The 24,683-nt window shown below is 35.8% G+C and overlaps 6 protein-coding genes and 1 non-coding gene across 8 annotated transcripts in view; 2 read left to right on the top strand and 5 right to left on the bottom strand.

The window, feature by feature from the left end:
* LOC149733840 (nuclear pore complex protein Nup205-like) overlaps positions 1-14,241 on the top strand; it is a 35,599-nt gene extending 21,358 nt beyond the window's left edge. Inside the window, exons 34-44 of the mRNA XM_089881413.1 lie at positions 7,801-8,009; positions 8,510-8,593; positions 10,242-10,354; positions 10,794-10,928; positions 11,266-11,364; positions 11,727-11,871; positions 12,256-12,404; positions 12,835-12,924; positions 13,109-13,283; positions 13,392-13,492; positions 13,870-14,241. Of these exons, the coding sequence (XP_089737539.1) occupies positions 7,801-8,009; positions 8,510-8,593; positions 10,242-10,354; positions 10,794-10,928; positions 11,266-11,364; positions 11,727-11,871; positions 12,256-12,404; positions 12,835-12,924; positions 13,109-13,283; positions 13,392-13,492; positions 13,870-14,010 (1,441 nt within the window). The 3' untranslated portion in view covers positions 14,011-14,241. The remainder of the gene's footprint in view (positions 1-7,800; positions 8,010-8,509; positions 8,594-10,241; positions 10,355-10,793; positions 10,929-11,265; positions 11,365-11,726; positions 11,872-12,255; positions 12,405-12,834; positions 12,925-13,108; positions 13,284-13,391; positions 13,493-13,869) is intronic.
* On the bottom strand, positions 1,640-3,011 carry LOC149733843 (uncharacterized). The gene is made up of 3 exons (XM_089881408.1): positions 2,449-3,011; positions 2,106-2,323; positions 1,640-1,901 (listed from the first exon to the last, which is right to left on the bottom strand). The coding sequence occupies exons 1-3, from the start codon at positions 2,870-2,872 to the stop codon at positions 1,707-1,709; spliced, it is 837 nt and encodes a 278-aa protein (XP_089737534.1). The 5' UTR covers positions 2,873-3,011; the 3' UTR covers positions 1,640-1,706.
* Positions 3,114-6,914, bottom strand: LOC149733841 (uncharacterized). 2 transcript variants are annotated; one of them, XM_089881406.1, is made up of 3 exons: positions 6,737-6,914; positions 4,334-4,912; positions 3,114-3,839 (listed from the first exon to the last, which is right to left on the bottom strand). In XM_089881406.1, the coding sequence occupies exons 1-3, from the start codon at positions 6,846-6,848 to the stop codon at positions 3,775-3,777; spliced, it is 756 nt and encodes a 251-aa protein (XP_089737532.1). In that variant the 5' UTR covers positions 6,849-6,914; the 3' UTR covers positions 3,114-3,774. The 2 variants fall into 2 exon arrangements, with proteins under 2 accessions (XP_089737532.1, XP_089737531.1); XM_089881405.1 differs by lacking the exon at positions 6,737-6,914 and having other exon boundaries at positions 4,334-5,250.
* LOC149733842 (uncharacterized) lies at positions 5,529-6,686 on the bottom strand. Its single transcript, XM_089881151.1, has 3 exons — positions 6,476-6,686; positions 6,186-6,422; positions 5,529-5,909 (listed from the first exon to the last, which is right to left on the bottom strand). Exons 1-3 carry the CDS (start codon positions 6,684-6,686, stop codon positions 5,848-5,850), a joined length of 510 nt encoding a protein of 169 aa, XP_089737277.1. The 3' UTR covers positions 5,529-5,847.
* A 518-nt stretch (positions 14,242-14,759) lies between the features above and the next one.
* Positions 14,760-14,831, bottom strand: Trnaw-cca (transfer RNA tryptophan (anticodon CCA)). Its single transcript has one exon. It is a non-coding gene; the product is annotated as a tRNA-Trp (tRNA).
* A 326-nt stretch (positions 14,832-15,157) lies between these two features.
* Positions 15,158-16,863, bottom strand: LOC149733838 (equilibrative nucleobase transporter 1-like). Its single transcript, XM_089881402.1, has one exon. The coding sequence runs from the start codon at positions 16,730-16,732 to the stop codon at positions 15,158-15,160; it is 1,575 nt and encodes a 524-aa protein (XP_089737528.1). The 5' UTR covers positions 16,733-16,863.
* A 1,396-nt stretch (positions 16,864-18,259) lies between these two features.
* Positions 18,260-24,540, top strand: LOC149733837 (uncharacterized). Its single transcript, XM_089881403.1, has 8 exons — positions 18,260-20,477; positions 20,770-20,965; positions 21,333-21,451; positions 21,811-21,967; positions 22,855-22,992; positions 23,220-23,348; positions 23,791-23,893; positions 24,344-24,540. The coding sequence occupies exons 1-8, from the start codon at positions 20,350-20,352 to the stop codon at positions 24,499-24,501; spliced, it is 1,128 nt and encodes a 375-aa protein (XP_089737529.1). The 5' UTR covers positions 18,260-20,349; the 3' UTR covers positions 24,502-24,540.
* The last annotated feature ends 143 nt before the right edge of the window (positions 24,541-24,683 follow it).

The raw sequence follows: 24,683 nt of genomic DNA, 5'->3' as shown, positions 1-24,683 counted from the left end.
GTTGAGTTGTAGTAGTTGTTGTTGTTGTTGGTATATACCGTTGTATTGCAACTTGAATTCTCCGATCAACTTCTGCCCAATTTATATTAACTGATGGCCCAGGAGGTCCCCTTAACCCCTTGTATCCCTGTACCCCCCTGCTTCCTTGTGAACCCTTTGGTCCCTGTATACCGGTAGGTCCTTGTGATCCTTTTTGTCCATGAAAACCTCTCCAACCAGTTGGTCCCCGTAGACCTATGGTACCCTTTGAACCCTTTGGTCCTTGAACACCTATAGATCCCTTTTCTCCAAGAAAACCTCTAGGCCCCTGTGCACCTTTTGTTCCTCGCCAACCCATGAATCCTTATGAACCTTTTAGACCTTACAAACCCATCGGCCCTACCAAGCCCATTGGTTGGTTCCTGTGAACCTTTACATCCACGGAAACCTCTGAGCCCTTTAGAGCCTTTTGGTCCCAGCATATCAATGAGTCCTTGTAAGCCCTTTGGTCCTTGTAAGCCCTTTGGTCCTTGTAAACCAATAGGACCTTGTGAGCCTTTTGGGTTCTGCAAACCTGTAGGACCCCCTTTACCCGGTCTACCCGTTGGACCTCGTACACTCGTCGCATTGGATTGCTGTATTTCATGATTTGGATCATAAATACCTTCCACTGACCTACAAACCATGTACTGGTTCTGGTTCCAATTTCTAATAGTTGACTCTGCATATAGGATCACTGCGGCAAACACCAGCAACAATGCCACAGCCTTCATTTTGTGTGTCTTTAACTGTTAATGCGCTCAGATGCTGTTTTTTTGCTTTTAAGCTTATCCAGGTGTCATCCGTCAAATGGGTCATGTTGTGGTAGTTTAGGTGTATAGCATTTACCTTGCATCTTGCCATCATAAATTATTGTAGCATGTCTTATGACATATATAACTACTTTGTGCAATAGAGTCCTATGTTTGTCTTCCATAAATTAGTTTATGAATTGTATTGTCATTTTGGGTTGGTAAGTTGTGTTTTGTATGTTTCTGGCAATGGGTTAACAATTATGCTTTGTAGTTGATAAAAGGAGTTGATTTTTGCTACATTCTTACATGTATAAGTGTAGTGGTTGGTACAGAACTAGGGAAGCATTATACTGTTCCTAGGATAGGATACATGACTACTGTGGTATAATTGCTATTTTTTTGTTAAAAAAGTTACCCAACATAAATCTTTTTTTGCCATTTTGCTTATTTCTTGCAAATAAATAAAGTGTGCCAATTACAGTCATTTCTAGAATACTGTGCGTAGTCTATTTGGTAGGTAATGCTATTACAAAAATTCAAGTTGTATAATGCAGTTTTAAATAAAGCTTAACAGGACAACAAAACGTGAGGCCTCTTTCATACCAAGCAGACTGTCAATCAAACAATGCACCAAGCATGACATATCAGTAATTATTTATCAGGTTGTCATAATTCAAATCTTGGTGGTTTTGCTTTAGACCTATCAAGTTTTAAAGTTGACCTATCAAGTTTTAATATAAATAATTAAAATGTTGCACGTCTGCAGGTTGAATAGTTCCAAACAGTTGCAATGTGAAAAAAAGCTTGCAAAATACTGTCTTGATGACTGCTTGAATAATGACTGCTTGAATAATTAAAACAATGGCTTTTTGTGTTAAGCATTTATGAAGCTTTTTATAGCAAGCAAGCATTTGCCCCCTGGTTTTAGTCTTTTTATTCTGAAATACACAAAGGAACTGCTCTTGGGAAGTAAGGTGGTACAGCGATCATGCCATAAGCTTGTTTGGTTGGTTTGGTGTTCACCGAAAAAACCAGGCAATTAATTTGTGGTCGCCATGAAACTCGGCGATTGGAATACCACTTGGTATAAGTTGCTCCATTACCTCTGCTCTGTCGCACTCCATCGTTCTAAAATAAAAGGAATACTAGTTTCAACTGCTATACAAGTTTATGAGCTACAGTTTTCTGTAAATATTTTTAGAATTTATTTTAAAATCATTTATTAAAGTAAAAATAGCAGCAGACAGATCAAAATCTCTAAGCAGGTACTAAACAGTTACACTAAATATCAAATTCATGTTTTCAACAAGGTAATTGTGTGAAAATGCTCACCTCAAGTGTAGAAGCAAGCCACACTATTACTGAATTTTGTAGTCCAGAATTGTAGGAAGTTTTAACATAGTTGTACACCACATTAAACATTTCTTCACTTTCAATGTCCACCAGTGTCCCTTGCCCTTGGTTGCAAACACTTTCTGCTCTCTCTTTTCTTCCATTGCCAGAACTTAAAAAGGGCAGCCATATACATCGACCATGGTAGGCGACGCCATCTACAAATAAGTTTGCAAAGTTCATTTACATTATTTTCCACAATTGTCCGACTATGTGTCTAGCGTTTTGGTATGACAGGGTTAAGTAGTTGCTATATTTTTCAAACAGAAATAATAGTTGTTACCGCAATCTGATACATCCATTGTTGCTGTCACTGTAGATACTGTTGTAGATGTTGTTGGCAATGTGGAAGCAGTACTTGGCATTCTTACAATTGTGAAGTGCTGCTGCATTTCACGCATGTAGTTTTGCATGGCAACTTGGATTCTCCGATCAATCTCCGTCCAATTCATGGCAGCAAATGACCCAGGTAGCCCCTGCAAACCTGTAGGTCCTTGTGAGCCTTTTGGTCCCTGCAAACCTCTAGGCCCCCTTTTACCCGGTTTACCCATTGGACCTCGTACACTCGTCGCATTGGATTGCTGTATTTCTTGGTTTGGATCATAAATACCTTCCACTGACCTACAAACCATGTACTGGTTTCTAACAGTTGACTCTGCAGTGAAAGTCACTGCAGAAAGTATAAGTAACATTGCTACAACCCTCATCTTGTGAGTCTTAACTGCATATGTATAACAAACTGTAAAGTGCGAAGCTTTTAACTCGCCAAAAAGACAGAGTTGCCCTTTTTAAATCAGTTTTATTGATGGAAAACTTTGTTTATCACATGTGTACACTCTGTGTTATTTTTCTCTCAAATCGTGGGCGGAAAATGCAATTACTGTTCATTATTGACTCAACCTCAAAACAAGCCAGTGTAGCTTACACTAGACAAACATGATTTAGGGACTCAGAATCTCAATAATCTTTTAATGATGATGAATTGATAAGTTTAAGCATTACAAATCGGAAGCTATTTTGTTTTGGGGCTAAACTAAGATGATTCATCATATTGTGGTAAACCAAATGTGTTGTGGTAGCTGTATTGTGTTACAGCAAACAACACAGCTTTTGAGCTGGGTCTATGTATCCAAAGAAAATCATACTTAAGATTTGCTGCTTGTGAATTTATATGTGAAAACCAATACTCTTATGTTTTAATTTAACACCATTTATCGTCAAAGCAAAATTTGACTGTAAGCGGTTATTAAAACCAGGCACATTACACAATGATGACGAATTGTTTTGTTTTATTTAATTAGTTTCAGTTTCTTTCTCTTCGATTCTAAAGAATAATATCATTTTTACTTTGGTAAATTATTGCTTTATTTTCACATTACGAAGTATAGCGAATATATATAAACAACCAATTTATTAGCAGCGAAAATTACAATTTAATTACATTTTTGCTTCTCCGCAACAAAACCTAAAAAATACAACATAGCCCATATTATTGGAAAAGTTATTTTTACATTTTATCAATATAACAAGTTTTATATAGCGACTTGTATATTGCCACACAGCTAACCCTTGTCCGTTGTTTTGTGTAGATTCCTTTAAATTGTAAAGTTTATCCACGCGCCCATCTAGGTGCCCGCATGCAACGACCACGATACCAAGCACCCTTGTCCTCTCCTATGAAATTTAATTAAACTTAAATGAATGAAACTTAATTATCCTACCATGGCAAGCCAATGACAGTCCCTGTGGCACGGATGTTCTATTTTATATACTGCCCACTTGTCGATACTTATTTGGGGGGGGGGGGATTATCCTGTTTGACTGACAATTTATACATTACTGGCAGTTTTGTGCCATTGTGTGTTTTGTCCAAGGACAAATACACCCACACTGTTGGCAGCCATATTCTCTGGTAACAACTGTGCCATGCTAAGTTCATACCGGAATTCTCTGTTTTGTTTATTCATAAACCTATATTTTATAAAAAAATAGACACATATGGTTATTGAACAACATATTTTAGAACAGTTATGCTCTAGATTCTACGGCCTAGAGCTGGGCAGTTTTAACAGTATTTAAGGTACATTTTTACATTACTACAATTGATTTGATTTTCAGACCAACTAAACATGTATATATCCTATGAGAAGTATGTATACAATACTCACTGCATCTAGCTCCTGCACTTTTTGTTGTTGTGGGTGCTACAGTTGTTGTTGTTGTTGTTGGCACATAATTCTGCAATGCCCCTTGTATTCTTCGGTCAACCTCTGCCCAGTTCACATTAGCAGATGAACCAGCACGTCCCTTTATACCTTGGTTCCCTTTTGGTCCTATTGATCCCTTTGGGCCCATAGCACCCCCAACACCTTTTAATCCTTTTGGTCCCCTTGGTCCATTCACACCTCTAACTCCTTTTAAACCTTTAGGACCTATTACGCCTCTGGATCCTTTTACCCCTTTAGGTCCTGCGGCACCTGTAGCTCCCGATGCACCTTTGGATCCTTTTAAACCAGGAAGACCTTGTAAACCACGGGGTCCTTGTAAACCCCTAGGACCTGTTACACCTCTGAGCCCTGGTGCACCTTTTGATCCTTTCACACCAGTAATACCTTGTACACCCCTAGGACCACTTAAACCATTAGGTCCTTGCGAACCTTTAAGTCCTTGTAAACCTTTAGCACCTGAGTTGCCTCTGGGTCCTGGTGGACCCTTAGATCCCTGTGAACCTTTAGGTCCCTCTAAACCTCTGGGTCCTGGTAAACCCTTGACTCCAGGTAAACCTATAGGACCCTTAGTACCCCTGGGTCCTTTCTTCCCCGGTAAACCTATCGGTCCTCTTGTTCCAGTTGCATTGGATTGCAATGTCTCTTGAATGGGGTATGGCAGTCTTTCCACTGACCTACATACCATGTACTGGTTTTGGCTTGTAGCAGTCACCTCTACAGTGAAAATCACTGCTATAACTGTCAGCAACAATGTCACAGCCTTCATTTTTAGTCAGATACAGAAAACTCTGTTTGCCTTGGCTTTTTAAGCAAACCAATTCCAAGAAAAACGTTAAAAACATGTTTTTCGCATTTTGCACTGCATTAATCAGTTGAACTTTTTTTGTCAAAAACATGACACTAGCGGTAATGGTTCAACAATTTAGGAGTGTGAAAAGTAATCAATTACCATTAGCCTATAAACTAAGCTATTATTGTATATTTGTATCCATCTACAAAACATGGAAAGTTTTACTAAAGAAAAGTTAAAACCCACCGCTGACTCACATAATGATAATAGATTGTCTGTTATGTTTGGCTAGTTATTTTCTTCTTTCAATTTAAAGCTTATGGTCATACTAAATTTGGTAAATCATTTCTGTATTTAAATAACATTATTGAGCAGTGGAGCGAGTAAATATAATTTTTTTAGAGGAATCAAATTTTTGTTTTTACGTTTTACCAGAACATCATTTCCTTTATTAGGTTATGACAGCAACAGCAGTAAACAAATACAATGTTGCCTGTATTATTGGAAATGTCTTGTTTTACATTTTCATACAAACAATAAATATATAACAAATCTAGTGTGTAACTTGCAAATGGTATTAATATTTAAGCTGTGTAGTTTGATGAAATGACTGTATCGTCAGTTGTGTAGACTCTTTTATGTTGTCACAATAGGAAGCTTATGTTCAATTCTCCCAGTAGGGTGATGATAAAACACAGTCATGGCCCGTCCAAATCTCATCATCAGCTGTAATATTTTATAAAAGTTAAATAACTCAGTATATTTTTGTGTCAGGGCAATAACAGTGCGGTCGCTGTAACCCTTGTGATTTGTCTCATAGCTCCCATGTGTCTATTATAAATATAGATAGACACACTGTTATTCAATTAACTAATATTATAGACAGCTAGGCCATTTAAACACTTTTAAAGTCAAATATTGTAAAAAAACAACCATGAACAGTTATTTTTGTAACCATCTATAATAAATGTATCATAGAAGTTGTATGATTACGATACTCACTGCAATGAGGTTCTTCAGTTGTTGTTGTGGGAGCTACAGTTGTTCTTGTTGGCACATAATTCCACATTGCCCTTTGTATTCTCCGGTCAACCTCTGCCCAGTTCACATTAGCAGATGAACCAGGACGTCCCCTTAAACCTTGGTTCCCTTTTGACCCCTTTGATCCTTTTGAACCCTTGCGGCCCGTTGTCCCTAGAAAACCTCGCCGCCGATCAAAACTTGGTGGTCCCGGGTCACCTTAGGTCCTTGTAAACCTGTAGGACCTGACTTGCCTCTGGGTCCTCGTGCACCTTTGGGTCCCTGTGACCCCTTAGGTCCAAATGAACCCTTTGAGCCCTTGGAACCTCCAACGCCGTTTAATCCTTTTTGTCCCCTAGGCCCAATCGAACCTATCAGCCCAGTTAGGCCTGGCAGTCCTTGGGCACCTTTAGCTCCTGGTGCACATTTAGATCCCTTCAAACCTGTAGGTCCTTGTTTACCCCTGGGCCCTTGCAAACCCATAGATCCTTGTAAACCCTTAGGACCTGGTAAACCTTTAGGTCCCTCTAAACCTCTTGGCCCTCTCTTCCCAGGTAAACCTATCGGTCCTCTTGTTCCAGTTGCATTGGATTGCAATGTCTCTTGAATGGTGTATGGCAGTCTTTCCACTGACCTACATACCATGTACTGGTTTTGGCTTGTAGCAGTCACCTCTACAGTGAAAATCACTGCTATAACTGTCAGCAACAATGTCACAGCCTTCATTTTTTAGTCTGATACAGAAAACTTTGCAAGTACTGATTTTTAGGCATATCAGCTAAGAAAAGCACACAAACAAATTTTTTTTTTGCTGTCTAATTTATACTGATCACCAAAACCTCATATGTGTCAATCATCATTACACTACTGACAGTTTAGCCACTGTGTTTACAGAAGCAATAAATTATCTTTACCAAATTATCTTGTGCAGTTATTACAAGCAATTATCTCGGTACCATCACTTACTTAATACTGATTGACTGCTTTGATTATTCAACTCAAAAGAACCTGTTTTCGATTCTGAATGAATGAATGTATGAAATTTATTTCGTCTCTTCGGTCACGATAACGAAGAACAAGAGAGTTAATAAAAAGCGAAAAGACGGGTAGTAACGGTAAAACAACAGTTGTTAAAACACGCTTGTTGATAAAAAAGAAAGAAATAATGTTTTGGATAAAAGGCGTGACCGTTACACCCTACAGACGATACAATTTTAAAATTAAATAAATAACATTCTATGTTTTTTCCACTGTGAATCTATTGTGGTATGAGATAGCAGTTCCGTGCAGTAGTAAACAACTAGGAGTGCTGGAGTCTGTTCAAGTAGCTGTAACCGAGAACCAACACATTTGCTAATGTTGTGTTAGATATTGTTACAATTGAACCTGTTAAATGTGCCCTGATCGAAATGCATAACATACCATTGCCCATAAAAAAATATCTCAAGAATGTCTTCTTTCATTCATTCAAAATACCTGGGTGTTGAGGTGTTGGTTAAAGGTGTTACCTTAGACTAAAATTTAGGTCCTATGTGCCATGCTGTAGGACCTCCCCAAAGAACACATATATTATTTTAAACTTATCTTTTTATCTCAGCTTTAGCCAGGAAGATGCCTCTCTCCAGGAGTCCCTAGATCCCAACCAAGATACTCCTCGCTCTGTGTTCATTTATGAACAGAAGATGGCGCTGTTGTGCTCAATAGCCGAGACACAAGGTGGAGCTAGAGCGATAATTGACTGCGGTATTCTTACTCAACTTGCGGAATGCAACTTCCTACAAATGAGACCGGAATCAAATGACAGTGGTAAGTAAATTTGCTTTACCAATTAACTATAAATGTTATAGTGGGGTGGGAGAAGATGGGACACTTTTACCACATAACATCTAAATACCCTGATTGGGTTTTAAACATTTAACAACAGCCTATGGGAGTTCTAAGGATAGGATTTTGTAATTCTTGGAGCGTTCTTTGTTTACTGCCAAATGGGACGGGAAAACAGAATGAAAAGGTGTCCCATCTTTTCTCACCCTACTACATTTAATACTGAAAATGTAACTTATTTGTCCTCGAATGAAGAGACAACAACAGTCATTATTAAACATATGCTATTTTCCACACTTCATGTCATTATAATCATATGCAAAACTCTTTACTTGTTAATTTGGCAATAAGTTTTGGTAATCCTTTTATAAACGAAACTAGTATCGTTAGAATACATACAACAAAAATTATTTTTTGTTGATAATTTTTTTTCTTTTTTTTACCCTACACTAAATCCTCAGTTATTGTTTCTTTATTTCCAGAATTAGGTTCAAGTGCATTATCCAGATACCAACAACTTCTGTTCCCAACATTCCATCTCTGCTCTGCTCTACTTGCTACTCTAGGTATGTTGTTTTTTTATTTGGGATTTATTTATTGAACACTTTTGCATGCTAGTTTAAATTGTTACATTAATTTTCCAAAAATTGTGAAAAATTATGTTTTACCTTGGTTCAATTATTACTTTTTATACTCGCATAACATTTTTTACTTCATACATGATTGTACCATTTTTTTGAAAAATGACACTGTAAAGCAAAAAAAGAATATTCTTGTTTCATTTATTTAAATTGTTTGATTTTAGTAAACCTAAATGTGTTTCTCACATACAAAATTCAAAATGTACCACAGGTGGTATGTGTAGTCTGTGTACCATACGTTGAGAATCACTATCATATTTTGGATATCATATATAATATTATAAAATCCTATATAAAATCATATATAATATTATAAAATTCTATATAAAATCATATATAATGTTCTAAAATCCCATATAAAATCATATATAATGTTCTAAAATCCCATATAAAATCATATATAATGTTCCAAAATCCCATATAAAATCATATATAATGTTCCAAAATCCCATATAAAATCATATATAATGTTCTAAAATCCCATATAAAATCATATATAATGTTCTAAAATCCCATATAAAATCATATATAATGTTCCAAAATCCCATATAAAATCATATATAATGTTCCAAAATCCCATATAAAATCATATATAATGTTCCAAAATCCCATATAAAATCATATATAATGTTCTAAAATCCCATATAAAATCATATATAATGTTCCAAAATTCCATATAAAATCATATATAATGTTCTAAAATCCCATATAAAACCATATATAATGTTCTAAAATCCCATATAAAATCATATATAATGTTCCAAAATCCCATATAAAATCATATATAATGTTCTAAAATCCCATATAAAATCATATATAATGTTCCAAAATCCCATATTAAATCATATATAATGTTCCAAAATCCCATATAAAATCATATATAATGTTCCAAAATCCCATATAAAATCATATATAATGTTCTAAAATCCCATATAAAATCATATATAATGTTCCAAAATCCCATATAAAATCATATATAATGTTCCAAAATCCCATATAAAATCATATATAATGTTCTAAAATCCCATATAAAATCATATATAATGTCCCAAAATCCCATATAAAATCATATATAATGTTCCAAAATCCCATATAAAATCATATATAATGTTCTAAAATCCCATATAAAATCATATATAATGTTCTAAAATCCCATATAAAATCATATATAATGTTCCAAAATCCCATATAAAATCATATATAATGTTCTAAAATCCCATATAAAATCATATATAATGTTCCAAAATCCCATATAAAATCATATATAATGTTCCAAAATCCCATATAAAATCATATATAATGTTCTAAAATCCCATATAAAATCATATATAATGTCCCAAAATCCCATATAAAATCATATATAATGTTCCAAAATCCCATATAAAATCATATATAATGTTCTAAAATCCCATATAAAATCATATATAATGTTCTAAAATCCCATATAAAATCATATATAATGTTCCAAAATCCCATATAAAATCATATATAATGTTCTAAAATCCCATATAAAATCATATATAATGTTCCAAAATCCCATATAAAATCATATATAATGTTGTATAAATACTAGGTGGACAGTCCCACCATGAAGTGAGTGCTTTGGTTCTTCAATTCCTCCTGTCACATGTTAACCCAATAGTGAACAGTGTTCTCAAATCACAAGCAATACACACAGATATACAGGTGACAATTTTTAAATCCTTTTTGTCAGTTTTTTAAGGGGGTTTGTGGTCCATATTTTTGTTGTTGTAACAAGACTGTAAGTTGCCAGAATAAGCCTATTGCTTTTAATATAACTAAGTAACCATGTAAGTACTTCTTTGTCAGTTTGATACAAAAACACATATATAGTACTGTGGGGAAAGATGGGATACCTTTAGCACATAATATCAAAATATCCTGATCGTGTTTTAAATAATAACGATGGTCTATGGGAGTCCTGAGAACACGGTTTTAAAATTCTTTGAATGTTCTTTGTTTACTACCAAATGGGACCAGAAAAAGGAACAAAAAGGTGTCATTTTCCACCCTACTATATAATATTTTAAAGTACTTAAATGTATATGACATTACGCGTAAAACATAATTTTGTAAAGCAACAAAAAATATAAATGTTTTGCAGGCACTCACTGAGTTAAAGTTACTGACCAGTATACTGAGTGAAACTGCTGGTCAGGATTTCTCTGATCCAACCATGTACCCTTCCATACCAACCCCTGTTTTGCTGGATATTCAAGGTCACCTTATGAGAATTCAGGTACAAATATGTAATAGACATTTTTCTGTGTTTTCGCACAGTAAGATGAAATTTACTTGATTGGAAAGAAAAATAACCAGTTTATGTAATGTTGGGTTTTAATGCATTGATTCATTGCTTTATTAAAATAATTACCTTTATGAACATTTTCACATTTTTTTGGAAATAATTTTTTAAAAGAGTTTTTACATACAAGAAACTATAAAAAAACATTCAGAAATCACTTATAAAGGACTTCTCAAATTGTCTAAAATGCTTAATATTCTCCTGTATTTTGTGATATAACAATCAAAATATTACATGATTATTAACAAGTACCAACCCTGTTTTCTAACAGAGACAGATGCTCTTCCTTCTTCCAAGCTTCTTCCTCACAGATCAGCTCCTTAAAGATCTTGAAACAAAGAGCAAGGAAGAGGGAAGTGACTTTGGGCAGGTGAGAATTTTGTTTAACTAAAAGAAAACTCATTTTATTCAAATGTTTGTATATTATTTTGTGTGTGTAAAATTTATTTGGATTGTTTTAAATGCTTTTCTCATAGTGTACAGTTTACGAGCGTGCAATTGAAAACTGCTTGCTGAAATAAGTTTTTTTTCCTTTTAGGTTAAGGCAATATGCATGAACTTGTATTTTAAAAGTAATTTTTTTAAATATAAAAGTTTTATGTATTAAAATTTTTTTTAATTAATGAATAAAACTTTTACGGAAATTGTTTATTCCTTACTTTCATCTGTATAGTGTATACCATTTCTATTTAAGTTATATTTTAACCAACGTTTTTAATTTCATCTGTCTAGATTCTCACACTTATTCATGAAATTGGTTCAAATATATTAACATACGCACGGGTGGTTGTAGCTGCCAGGTCACCAGACGCTGACTCGACATTTTTGCTTTTCTCACCGAGTCTTGCTGAGTCATCCTTCGGCAATCCAGGTTATGGTAAGCCTACAGACCAAAGCAAGTTAATTGGAGGTTCATTACAGACAGAATTTTTTATTAGAATATATTGTTTTTTGGAGATATAATGCATTTAGGGGTAAGAAATTTAGTGGTTTAGGAGTTTGGGTTTAAGATTTAATCAAAAATCGATATTTAAGTGACATGCCCCAAAACTTTGTCAAAGTGCAGCAAAGGAAGCATGTTCTAGTAGAGAAACACTTTCCCTAAAATAGACTTCTAGTAAAATCAATAGGCTTTGCCAGTGTTGATGCAGCCAATTAATAAGTTAACATATTTTTTTGATTTTTAAAATAGATCTGAGAATTTGGACAATATATAAATACGCCCACTTTTAAAATATAAAGTTCAAGTACAAAATTGTAGATGACCATCGTCGACAACCTGCATTGGGTGCGCTGATGCGTATCTTGCATACCTGTGTTTCACGGTTCATCGCACAACTAGATTCAATGAGTCAGCAAGAATGGAAAATCTCCAACATTGAGACTTTGTCCTCGCAGGACTTAAATGAGGTGATTGTAAAACTTTGCTCTTGACTTAATGTAAATTTTATCATTGCGTGGCCGGAAACGACGGTCGTTATAACACGGGTGTTCTGTTTCTACACCTTGTGCCAGCTTATGAGTAACCAATTATGTTACTTCATGGGTAACTAATATTTTATTTTTTGTATGTATGGCTGATAATTTGGACAACCCATTGGTGACCCCTGGTTTGGAGCAATTGTTGTAAAGTGCCTTGCCCAAGTAGACATATTTCTGCACCAGTTCAATACGACTTGTGTCTTTTTTATAAAATTATTATGTTCACTTAAGTATCCAGACCAAGCATGAGTGGTGCTTTCAAGTTTTAACATTTGTTGCCTACTAGCTTCAAAAATTGTTTTTTTACATAAGTTGATTTCTATTCTAATTTATTTGCTTACCATTTAATATCTTGCAGGTAATCAATGGAGGAACCCCCCAGACTATGTCTCGAGCTCAGGAGAAAAAAGTTGCAGAGTTTATCTTAAAACAAAGTGTGCAACAAAAAGTAAGACTCATACAATACAACTGTCATTGTTAGCTAAAATACTGTTAATGAAATTAAAACAGTTTACAGACTAAAAAATATTTTTTTTTTAAATTTAAGAAAAACGATTGACCAATATTTCACTTTATTTATTCATGTTTGTACTGTATTATAATTTAACATCTGCTTTGTGTATTCTTTTCAGACTCATCTTCTTGAATGTTTGTACAATGTTCTTGAAAATTGTTTGCTGTTATTGTGGCAACATGTTGATTATTATGTGCTCCGTGCCGTGCCCACAGAAACAGCAAACGCAAATATTCTTTTCCCATCTAGAAATCAATCAGACACGCATCAGCGCTCACTACGCAAGTTACAAGGTCGGAAAAAATGTCCTGTTTTATTTTTTACAATTTTTAATATTAACATACTTGGTAATTCCATTCTATGTTGAATATTCTAGATTTAGCTTCAATATCTATGTTTAGAGTTTTCAGAAAGTTTTGTTGGGCATTCTTCACAAACTGAGTTTGGTTCTAATTTTTCAACTCCAAAATCAGCAGGCTTGCGTAAAGAAACTATTGTTCAGGTATTTTCAGGGGTGGACTTATAAAACTAGAGCTTTGAGAACTTTTATAATAATTCAAATAACAAAGAAATTAATATATATTACAATCTGGGTTTAAAGTTTCATGCAACTTTTTAAAAACTGTTCCGGTTTAACCATTTATTGAGATTCTAGAAGTGTGGATTGTGGTTGCAATTTCATCCTGGGTGTTTCAATGTAATGCAAAAAATTCTTTGATGTAGCTCTGTTTGAAGCTTTACAAGAATACCTGCTATATACAGTGGTTGGCGTGTATTTTCTATTTTTTTAGTAACGCCAAAACAGTTTTACTTACTATTTTTTGAAATTTTCAAATCTATATTGTAATTTACATCACAATTGCCACTATGTCACCCCAGTTAAAGATGGAGCTTGCATCTTCACTACCTGATCATTTCTTAAAGAAGCTTACCAACATAGAAATTCCAACCAAGGGATCAACTGCTAGTTTTATGCAACCAATAGTTCGCCGTCTGCAGCATATTGTGAAACTTCATTAGTTAATGCTGGGACAACACTGATGTTATCACTCTTGCTGTCATTACTGATTCACTGGTTGTGAATTCTGTCTATCATGCCTTAGATTATGGAATGTCACGCTTTTCTTAAGCTGTCAAGTCAATCAGGTCACTTGGAGCCATACAACTTGTATATTATGCTTAGGATAGTAAACGCGCTGTAAGTAAAATGACCAACTGCCATTATAAAATAAAGTTCTTTTTGTATGATGATTCCCAAAGTCTGCTTCAAAATGATTCCCGTTCTGGTTGGAAAATATTGTAACAGATTTTAAACTCCGGGAGTTTTGAAGATCGCATTTAAGAGGTATTGGTTATTGTGTATGACAATCATATTGCAGTAGAAAAGCACAATTGTTTCAATGGGGTATGGCAGATACTAAACATGTAAGCTCCGGCATATTTTTTTGTATGTTTAACTCTCAGGCATATTTTGTTGTATTATGCCTGAGGGTTAATAAATATATTTAATAGAATATGCCTAAGCGTTAAATGTAAAAAGTTATGCCTGAGAAAACCTGTTTAGTATCTACCCTACTGTACTGTTGCTTAATAAGAGAAATATTTCTGTCCTTAAATATCTAGAAATTTTGCCCTTTTAGTAGTAGTATAAATTTTGTATTGGTAAAAGGATTAGCAGCCTAGGTTAATATTAAAAATATAATTTGGGACGAAAAAGGCTAACTGGAAACAGAAAAGTAAAATTACTGTAATGATGTGTGAAAAAGAAGTGACCCCGACGTGATTTGAACACGCAACCTTCCGATCTGGAGTCGGACGCGCTACCGTTGCGCCACGGAGTCAATTGAAATAAAAGTGTCGAACTACCGCTAATGAAGGACCCGTTCGTTTTTGTTGCCGTTAGAGAGTGCAATGGCTACATAGTTCGTATTATTATGCGCCTGCAGCTCTTTGTTTCGCGATTTTCATTATAGAGTTTAGATAGATTAGAGCCATAGGTAAAACAGTCGATTTAATCAAACTCCTTTATTCACGTTCGTGTAATTATAATGCACTCGTATATATATGAACGTTATATGAATGAATGTAATGAATGAATGATGTCGCCTTTATTCAACAAAATTATAAATGCATCAACCATTTCAACCACATATTTATTATTTATCCGTTAAAAAGTCACACATTTGTTGGTTTTCATGTTGTCCTTGGTTGATAACTCGATTTTAATTACGTCAGTTGTCTCCACAGCAGCAGAATCCGCGGTATTTAATAGATTGTCTTCTTTTTTATAAGTTTTCAGCATTTTTCGCGCCCTAACGTATATATTGATGGGATGAATTATTGAAATGGCACAGAGGCCACACAAAACTGCATTGATGACCGTAAAATCGTTGTTAAACACCCGAGAAACCAAGATGAAGACCGGATACTGCAACAGCTGAAATAGTCCGCCGATTGCCATCGAGAGACCATAGATCTTGCCAAAATGGACGGCAGGAAAAACCAGACTTATAAAGGCTGAGTTACCACCGTATAAAAACGCGCGACCAAGGACGTAAATTACAAACGTGAAATACTGAAGTTCGAGCACCGGAATTACAGAGGTGATGGAATATATTGTTGAGAAAATGCTGGTCGCTGCTGCAGAAAAAGCAACTGCGTAAAGGGTGGCAATTTCTTTCGGCATTTTTCGAGTGAATCGCCGCTTCACAGTATCGATTAATACGCCGTTCAATGGGGCAAGAAAAACGCCAAGAAACTGCAGAATGCCAAAAACGTCAATATAGGTGTTAGCATTGCCACCATGTATCTCAACAAGACTGTCAATAAAAGAAGTAAAACTACTAATAAAGAAGCTTTTTCGGAACTGATTTATCACCAAGTGCATTAGATTCGACCAAAACAAGACAGACAGAACACAAGCTTTGACCGTTTTTGTTTCGGAAACGTCCATTGATTTGTCGTCAGTTTCTTCTTCGGTATTGACTTCCGTATCCGTAGTTTTGGCGCAACATGGTAACTCATTGTAGCCAAACTTAAGGTTCGAATCATCGGTTAGGACAGGCAACGTACGACGTGGCAGCAAAAGAAATGTCCTTACATAAAGAAGCACCGAAAATGCGCCAAGAACAAAGAAACAAACGTTCATTTGTATTCCGAGATCGTAAAGCAGCTTAAACAGTAAGAGAACCGAAGCGGCTGAATCAAAAGCACCGTTTATAAATGTAATTATGGTAGCTTTGGCCTTTGGAAACAGGTTACCGGTCTGCATGTTACAGATATGAAGGTTAAATCCGCCTACTGATATCATCGCCATAGAAATATAAAGGTACCAAGAAGTATCGGCGCTAGAGGCAGCAGTGAGAAAGCAACCGATTAAGAACAAAGTTACGTTAGCCATTCTCGCAATCCATGTACCATATGTGTCCATAACTATACCGTTTACCAAACCTATGTAGACTTGCATAGTTGAAGAAATAGTAAAAACAAGACTCAGGTCTTCTTTTTGTTTGCTACATGTTCCTATTCCTTCCGGGACGGCAGTCGTCGCGTTAAAGTAACCGAAGGTACTTGTTACAAAATCCGAACCATTACTGTTGTTAATTTCATTCATGCATGATTGCCCAAAGTAGCCTTCCTTTTCCAAAACATAGCTCAGTGATGCCCAACCAAAAATAACTCCGTCAAAGCACAGAGCTTCCAGAATTCCGGTAACAACGGATAAAACTCGCTGGATTTTCATAATTCTTAATAAGCATTCCTATTTCACTTCAATCTATTGTTCTAAAATATAATTTATTTGTTTATTTTTACGATTTTGGTAGTAGTAACGTATATAGATTCTCTGTTTTTTTTTAGGATTGCACGCAATACAACAGAAAACGCCACACTACACTGCAATCGTTAAGATACTTTGGCTTCTGCTCGTGATTTTCGAACACCTATACACGGTTATGTATGAAGATAAAAGTTGCCCTTAATTTTGTCCTTTGAGGAAAACACGGCACAAAAATCACGCTAAAAACTTGATCGGTATGCTTCTTTAGTCTATTTTGGCAAAGTTTTAGATCACGACTCTTTTTAACCGATTCTTGTGCCAGACAGGTAATCCGCAATGATCAAAATGCATGTCAACAAAAACACAAATACAACAACAAGAGATCACAGATCTAATGAATGAACACGTTTTAAACTAATTAGCATAAGATAGTAGAGTCGGGGAAGATGGGACACCTTTAACACATATTATCCAAATAGCCTGATCGTGTTTTAAACAATTAACAACGGTCTGTGGAAGTCGTGAAGATACGGTTTTATAATTCATTAAATGTTCTTTGTTTACTACCAAATGAAAAGAGAAAACAAAATGAAAAGGTGTCCCATTTACCCCCACCCTGCTATATTAGTTAATCCTTTTACTACAACGGTCGACTGGGTTCGATCAAAAACAAATCTGAAGTAACCAACAAAACGGGTTCTAGTCGCCATTGGTGACTGTGGAGCAGTAGGCAGAATGTATTTATACATGTGTTATAACTAATGAAACTTATGACGTATGAGGATTGAGTGATTGGTAAAGAATATGTGTAAATACGCTTTGTACAACTCCTGTACCATGTGTTTATTGTAAACTTACACTAGTTAACGTTGTTGCGCTTAAAAACGTTTGTTTTCATGAATTTTGACAAACCGTAATCACGCAGTAATTAGGTAATGTTAGAAGTTAATATTAATCATATGATGTTAATTTAAAAATAATGTTTCAATTACGATTAATGATAATACGGTATAAGAGTAGTGCATTTAATGCGTCCCCACTTAAATGCTAATAGTTTGATTCAGTCGTGAATCGTTGTGTGGATTTCTTATCTTATATAATACGTGCCGTCGTTCCCCGCCAAACTCCAGACAGTGTTTCCGTTATGTAAAGTGCATGAGGAAAGTAATCGTTAATTAATCGCTCATCGTGCGGTTTTAAATCTGAAAATTCAGTCTAAAAATTATATATATATATTACGATTTGATTTCAATCAAGAGATTAAAGAAAAATGCTAGAATTAAGAATTAGGATAAGTGCGGAAAATAATCGCCCTATCAGCAACAACAACAACAAAGCCAAGAACAACTGTTCGACGAAAAAGGATCTATATGACCACTAACGTGTTCAATAATAAATCAACCCTTGTGACTGGTGCAAATATTTTTACACTTCTGATATAGAGACGTACAGATCCCCTCTTTTTAAGGAATGCATACGTAATACTACAAAAATACGTCTTACTTCACTGCAATCGCTAAGATACACCAGTTTCTGCCTATGATTTTCGAACACGAGATACAAATCGGTCATGCATAAAAAAATAAAAATATGTAGTCTTCTCCGATGCGAAAAACACAGCACATAAATCCGACAACAGTTACGTCAAAAATACGTCATCGATCGGTATGTTTCTGAAGGCTATTGGCAAAGTTCTAGATCTCGACTGTGGTTAAAAAATTCTTGCGCCAGACGAGTATTCAAAACTGATCTAAATGCATGTCAAACACAAATGCAACAATAATAAATCAACCCTTTGGACTGGTGCAAATATGCGTCTTTTCTGCACTGCATATACTTCGGTTAATTATTACAATCTAGTTTATTTGTTAATCCACTATCAGGTGTGTTTGACAACAGCTATTTATTGATTACACAACTATACCCTACCGCAAAAATAGATATACTCGCTCTGAATATTATATAGGTTAACTTAGATTGTTACTTCGTACAATACACAACACTGCAAAACAGTCAGCAACAGCACTATACACACATCACGATATATCGGCAAGTGTCATCTTGTCATTTAGAATAACAATCGTAAACGATAAGGTTACCACTACTTTAAAACGCAAAACAATTCGAATTATAGTCTAAATGCCCTTTTTTGTTTTAATAAACGGAATAGAAAAACTTTACAGTTTTTAGTGGCAAGAGGAAACATGGAAATTATGGTCGTATGGGAAAGCAATTGCGAACATGAGGACCAACGGCATAAATAGGACAAGAACGACAAGAAAATAATGTTGAGGATATACATATGTATATTTAACTACCATTCTTATAGACTTCCTTATTGTAAATCGTATTTTCCTGCTTTCGTTTTCGCACACGTGTTTTATGCTATATACACAGCTCTTCACGGTTTCTGTGTTGAGAGAGCAATATAACAAGCGTTATTGCTACGGGCTTGATAATATACACCTGTTCTCATACTGTCTACGTCTGTGGCGTTATAGTAGGGTGGGCGAAGATGAGACACATTTTCAAACTACTCTCTCGTCACATTTGGTATTAAACAAAGAACTCTCGAAGTATTCAAAACCCGTATTCTCACGACTCCCTTATACCGTTGCTAATTGTTTAAAATACGATCCGGATGTTTGGATATTATGTGCTAAAGGTGTCCCATCTTTCCCCATAGTACAATATACTATCACTGTTGAGTTGGGTGCGAGTAAATATTTTTTGCCATCCCTGACAAGCAATGCCCCGAAACTTTTTTTATATGTCCCACAATGACAGTTATTTAAATATTTGCACAACCTCGAACGTTAACCTAAACATGATTTTAGTACGGCGTGTACATTCTGCTAACTAATACAACAAAACTGTAAAGCTGTAAATGGCAAGTTGCATCTACCACAATACTGTACTTCAATTAATGCTGAATAGGCCAAACACGCAGACTGTGCGAAAAATAATTTAGGAGTTTGTGTGTTTTTAGGCAATTTCGTGTGTAAATCACATTTACTGTTTTACGTGCATGCTTAAGCGCGACACTTCTTATAAATTTACCACAACTGATGCGACACAATTGTAAATGTTAACTTAATAATAGCTTATTTACTATGCAGTATAAATGTATGCAGCTAAAAATGATTTAAAAGTATAAGCGTACCCTATAAAACGAAACGCTCGTACAGCATAACCACAAATAGGTCTATTCACATGATTACCCCCAGCAAAAAAAACATAAATCTAAAATATTTTTAATTTTTAGACCCATTTTTCATTACGAAATTAAGGAACTATTTTTTCTGCAGCAAGTGTCAAATGAAAAATTCTTCACAACTCGAATAATATGGCTAAATACGAAACCAAAAGAAATCATGTCGGTCCCTCCCCTTACCTTTTGTGTATCGATGAGCGTTCAACAAACCAAAACATAAGCCGGGTGCTGGCAACCTTGTCGGGCGCACCTTTTGAATCAGCATAGATCTTAAGTTACCGCTTTTACGCTGAAATAATCGTACAGGCTATATTTGAAACAGTATCGGTTCCCCGTGTTATGTAAACATTGTGGATTAGATATCAGTATGCCAGCTGAATGTATTACTGGCCAACTCGTCACTGCTGGTAGTCCCATATCAGTGCCTGCGACAAAAGAAAAGAAAACTGTTTTAAGACGAAGGTCAAAGAAGCGAGATTTATATTCAACTAACAGGTAACATTTTATGCATTTGTAGGATTTTATGTTTATACATTTTATAATTAATAATACCTGCTATACACTTTACAATCGTGATAATTTTGTCGTATAATCCTATAACATTTGTGTTTGTTTATCATCAAATGAAAGTCCTTGATATGTAATTTAAAAATAAGTCCTACATTACTCAGTGTCCCACTTTAGCCCACCCCATTATGCGTTTTATATTCTACTCCAAAATCGTTACGACATCTTTAAAAAAAAATTTAATATAATGCGTTAAACTGGATCACTATCCTGTAAACAGCATGGCTAGCACAGCATTCGTCCCTTCGCTCCAAAAAATGCCCAGACCGCCCAGGGCTCCACGGACCCCAAGATCTCCACGTACACCCCGCGGCGGGTCACCACGTAGGTCACGGTCAGCAATGGAGTATGATGCAGGGTTAGATGGTCATCAACAAACTTACGTTCTATCTCATGCGATGATGAACACACTACAGGTATAAGAAGGCCGTGTCTCAGCATTGGTTATAGCGCTTATCTATATAGTCAAGAGAATAAGGGTTCGAGGCTTGACGCTGCTACTGTTATTGGCGTATGTGTTCGTTGGAAAGACTCTTAGAAGTGCTACAATCCAGTGATCTTATAATTGTCAGCTTAACATTATAAAATACGCCTACAAGCAAAGTTATATATGTGGCCCCTCTTAAAGGAACGCGAGGTGTATAAAACACTCGTGTCATAACTATACCGTTGTAGCCGCTACGCGAGGATAATTAAGATACGTTTATTCATCTAAACGGTTATCCACGTTTAACTAATATATGTATGACTTTTTAAACACAAACTTTACTTTTGTTACCAAAGAAAACGATGATGGGAAGTAGTGGAAAGTCGTTTACGAGTCCAGGCGACAAAATTGGTTTCCACGGACCAAGAAAGCCACTTCTGCTTTCCTACCCCACCGCTCCAAGCAACCTCGGCAGGTACAATATACATAGCAGGGTGGGGTAAGATGGGTCACGTTTTTGTTCTCTTATATATCGTCGCATTCGGTAGTGTACGAAGAATATTTTCGGAAGTATATAAACATATCCTCGCAACTGTAAAATAGCGTTGTGAATTGTTTAAAATGACATCAGGAAATATAGGATTTAGTTGCTAACGCTACCCCGACTTACCCCACAGTACCACATCTTCTATATATATATATATTGGGATCTACTGCGTTCTGTATTGCAACACGTAAAATAAGCAGGCATATACTGTATTTACAGTATAGTGTACACAGTTATTCTTATCGTATTGGAAGGACACTGTTACACGCAACCACAATTCAATGCAGAGTGATTTATGTGAATCGGTATTCACCCCGACAGAGCAGGAGTCGATCACCAGGTCGCAGAAATGTTTCGGGGACACCAGACCAACCCCATGGTACACTGCCGGAGCCAAACAAGGAATCCAAAGAATTTATGAGATTGTCGTGCAATCTTAGATCTGTAGGTTAAGTAGGCCTACACTTTAAAAAGTTTCATAGGTCTATATGGTTGGCAGTATTGACATTTTTCCATTTTCGTTAGTAGATTCACGAATGTGCATTTTCAGCACACTATACTGGTTGCAATTTCAAAACGCTCATTTCCGAAGGCCACACGGGAGACCTTTTCACTTTGTTTTCTCATCTCATTTTTTAGTAGCCAAAGAACATTTATAGAATTATAAAACCGTATCCTCACGACTTCCAGATACCGTTGTTAATTGTTTAAAAACACGATCAGGATACCTCAATGTTATGGGCCAAAGGCGTCCCATCTTTCCCCACATATACATCTCATTCAAAGATTGAATAATATTCGCGATGGAATTCATTCTGTTGTGTTATTTTCCGTGACAACCAAAAGCAAACGAAGTAACACGATTGGCTTCATTCCGTACTCCTTGTCTAAACATGGATTATCGGTTAAGCCGTTAACAATGCAATGTTGGTACAACGACGCCTTCGTTCAGATCCTTAAACGCAGTGTATGCCATGTTCATTTTAAACGAATACTTTGTCATGTATGATGGATGGAACCAAGACGAAAACACTTTTTATAAGCATGGTCCTATAGTTACTTAACTTCTTTACTTTGTAATCAAATCTTGCAAATTTTTCGATTGGTTTATACGACAAAACTACTTTTTGTCTTTTCTATGAAGGGGATTAGCAACAAAACGACAGTCAGAAACCCGTAACAGTTGTTAAAGTAAAAACTGCTAAATAATTACACTCGTCGGGTAAAAATTGCTGAAGGAAAACTTTCGAATTAAAAGCGTGGCTACTAAATTTAAAACCCACATCTGGACAAGTTTGTTTAAATATATTAAATTTGTCCTATTTACACAGAACGAAGCGAATGAACAATTCCCAGGTTGGAAAAAACTTCCCCAAGCGAAGACGATCGCTCCTCCCCCGACAAAAACTGAGAAACTTATCAAAGAAAAAGGATTTATATTAGATGGGATAGCTCTCAGCAACATACAAGTAAATGTGTTATATAGTAGGGTCGGGCAGATAGGACATTTTTGTTTTAAACAATTAAGAACGGTCTATGGAAGTCGTAAAGATACGGTGTCATAATTATTTAAATGTTTTTTTTGTGTGTATAATACCAAATAGGACGAGGAAACGAATTTAAAAGGTGTCCCATCTTCTCCCACCCTACCATGTATGTGCAAATATTACATGAAAAACATGCATTTTTATACCAGGATGATTTCGCCAAAGTGCAACCAAAATTGGGACCTGCAATACCCCCCTACAACTCTCACTTCGACAAGCACGTACGAAGCTACTTTACCTACAAAGGACTAGATAGCACGTTGGCCAAAACCATGCAGGTTGAAAGCTTTGTATATTTTGGATTATTTATTACTGTTTTTTAAACATTTGTGGTTTGCGATACTTTTCTGAACGCCCGTGTGATCCCCTGCGACATTATCAAAATTATCTTGATTTGATTTAACGTGTGGTACTATGGGTAAAATGAGATACCAATAACGCCTAAATCCCCTTTTCCTGATTTTATTTTTAAGAAAACGCTGTTTAAAGTCGCATGGCTATTACATATATGTAAATTTTAGTTGTTTACTATACCTACCCAATAGAACGAGAAAAAGCATGAAAAACATGTACCATCATCTTACCGCACCGTATACTGTTTGTGTACGTGCCATTTTTATACATCGACATAATAAACAACCTTTAGTTTTGGGGTTTCAGTCACTTGTAAAGCAATGTACTTAAGCGTTAATTTTGAATTTTTATATTCTGATTTTAAAGACAAGAGAACGCAGCGAGTCTTTGCAAGGAAGAAATGTTGACAGGTTTCATAACATCGGTGTTGGATTCGAATATTTATCGAGGCGAAACCGCTCAGGGGCAGGTAGGCTGTATATCTATATGGTACAGTACTGCGGGGTAGGATGGACACTGTTAGCACATAATATCATCCATTCTCTAATCATGTTTTTAATAGTTATCAACGCTCCTTTGGACCCGTAAGAATACGGTTGCATGTTTTTGTACGTGTAGATATTTTTTAATACCAAATGAGATGATAAAAGAGAATGCAAATATCGACTCTTTTACCCAAACCCCAAACCTATACTGTGAATGAATAAAATAAAATGAATGAATTATATAGTTAGTTATCCTGTAAATAAAATGCACGATCATTTTAAAGGTGGCTGTACACAGTATTCGGAATTCGTCTGTGTTGTCTGTTTTGTCCGGATTTCGCTGCCGCATGCGGAATTGGACACGGGTTTGCAAACGACTTCGCACGCCGGATACTGTGTACAGCCACCTTAAGACACAAAAAATATTTTTTAAGGTTACTCGAGGGATCTAGTCGATGGGCATGATCAATTTCTTAGCGAGGCTCGTCCTATGAGTAGCTACAATGGAAGATACGGTTTCCGTCGCAACACCCCTCTTTTACGCAACTGTCCCTCACCATTTGGTCTCGCAAGTCGATCTTCTCCGTTCTAAATATTATCCCAACGACGCCGCTTGGCAGAATTAAACTGAAGCTTCTGTGTAGTCTTTCACCTCTGCGCAAGAATGCCATGCAAAATCGAAGCGTTTCATATTTAAACAAAAAAAAACGCAACCGGTTACTTACAATGCCGGTATACGTGCGGTAAAAGCCCTATAGGTAGCGGGATTTTAAA

This window comes from Ciona robusta, chromosome 7 (assembly GCF_009617815.1).
Source record: "Ciona robusta chromosome 7, ASM961781v2".
Classification (NCBI taxonomy): domain Eukaryota; kingdom Metazoa; phylum Chordata; class Ascidiacea; order Phlebobranchia; family Cionidae; genus Ciona; species Ciona robusta.
The sequence above is the reverse complement of the archived record's forward strand: the minus strand, read 5'-3'. Positions and strand labels throughout refer to the sequence as shown.

Coding starts and splice junctions, on each gene's coding strand:
- LOC149733841 (XM_089881405.1), bottom strand. CDS start 5,159: ATGAAGGCTGTGACATTGTTGCTGACAGTTATAGCAGTGATTTTCACT. Junction 3,840..4,333: donor AAGTGCAGGAGCTAGATGCA/GTGAGTATTGTA, acceptor TAAATTTCATAG/GAGAGGACAAGGGTGCTTGG.
- LOC149733838 (XM_089881402.1), bottom strand. CDS start 16,732: ATGAAAATCCAGCGAGTTTTATCCGTTGTTACCGGAATTCTGGAAGCT.
- LOC149733842 (XM_089881151.1), bottom strand. CDS start 6,686: ATGGGTTTGCAAGGGCCCAGGGGTAAACAAGGACCTACAGGTTTGAAG. Junction 6,423..6,475: donor GGGGTCACAGGGACCCAAAG/GTGCACGAGGAC, acceptor CAAGGACCTAAG/GTGACCCGGGACCACCAAGT. Junction 5,910..6,185: donor AACTGAAGAACCTCATTGCA/GTGAGTATCGTA, acceptor AAAATATTACAG/CTGATGATGAGATTTGGACG.
- LOC149733837 (XM_089881403.1), top strand. CDS start 20,350: ATGCCAGCTGAATGTATTACTGGCCAACTCGTCACTGCTGGTAGTCCC. Junction 22,993..23,219: donor TAGCTCTCAGCAACATACAA/GTAAATGTGTTA, acceptor TTTTTATACCAG/GATGATTTCGCCAAAGTGCA. Junction 23,894..24,343: donor GCGAAACCGCTCAGGGGCAG/GTAGGCTGTATA, acceptor ATATTTTTTAAG/GTTACTCGAGGGATCTAGTC.
- LOC149733843 (XM_089881408.1), bottom strand. CDS start 2,872: ATGAGGGTTGTAGCAATGTTACTTATACTTTCTGCAGTGACTTTCACT. Junction 2,324..2,448: donor AATGGATGTATCAGATTGCG/GTAACAACTATT, acceptor ACTTATTTGTAG/ATGGCGTCGCCTACCATGGT. Junction 1,902..2,105: donor GGCTTGCTTCTACACTTGAG/GTGAGCATTTTC, acceptor CTTTTATTTTAG/AACGATGGAGTGCGACAGAG.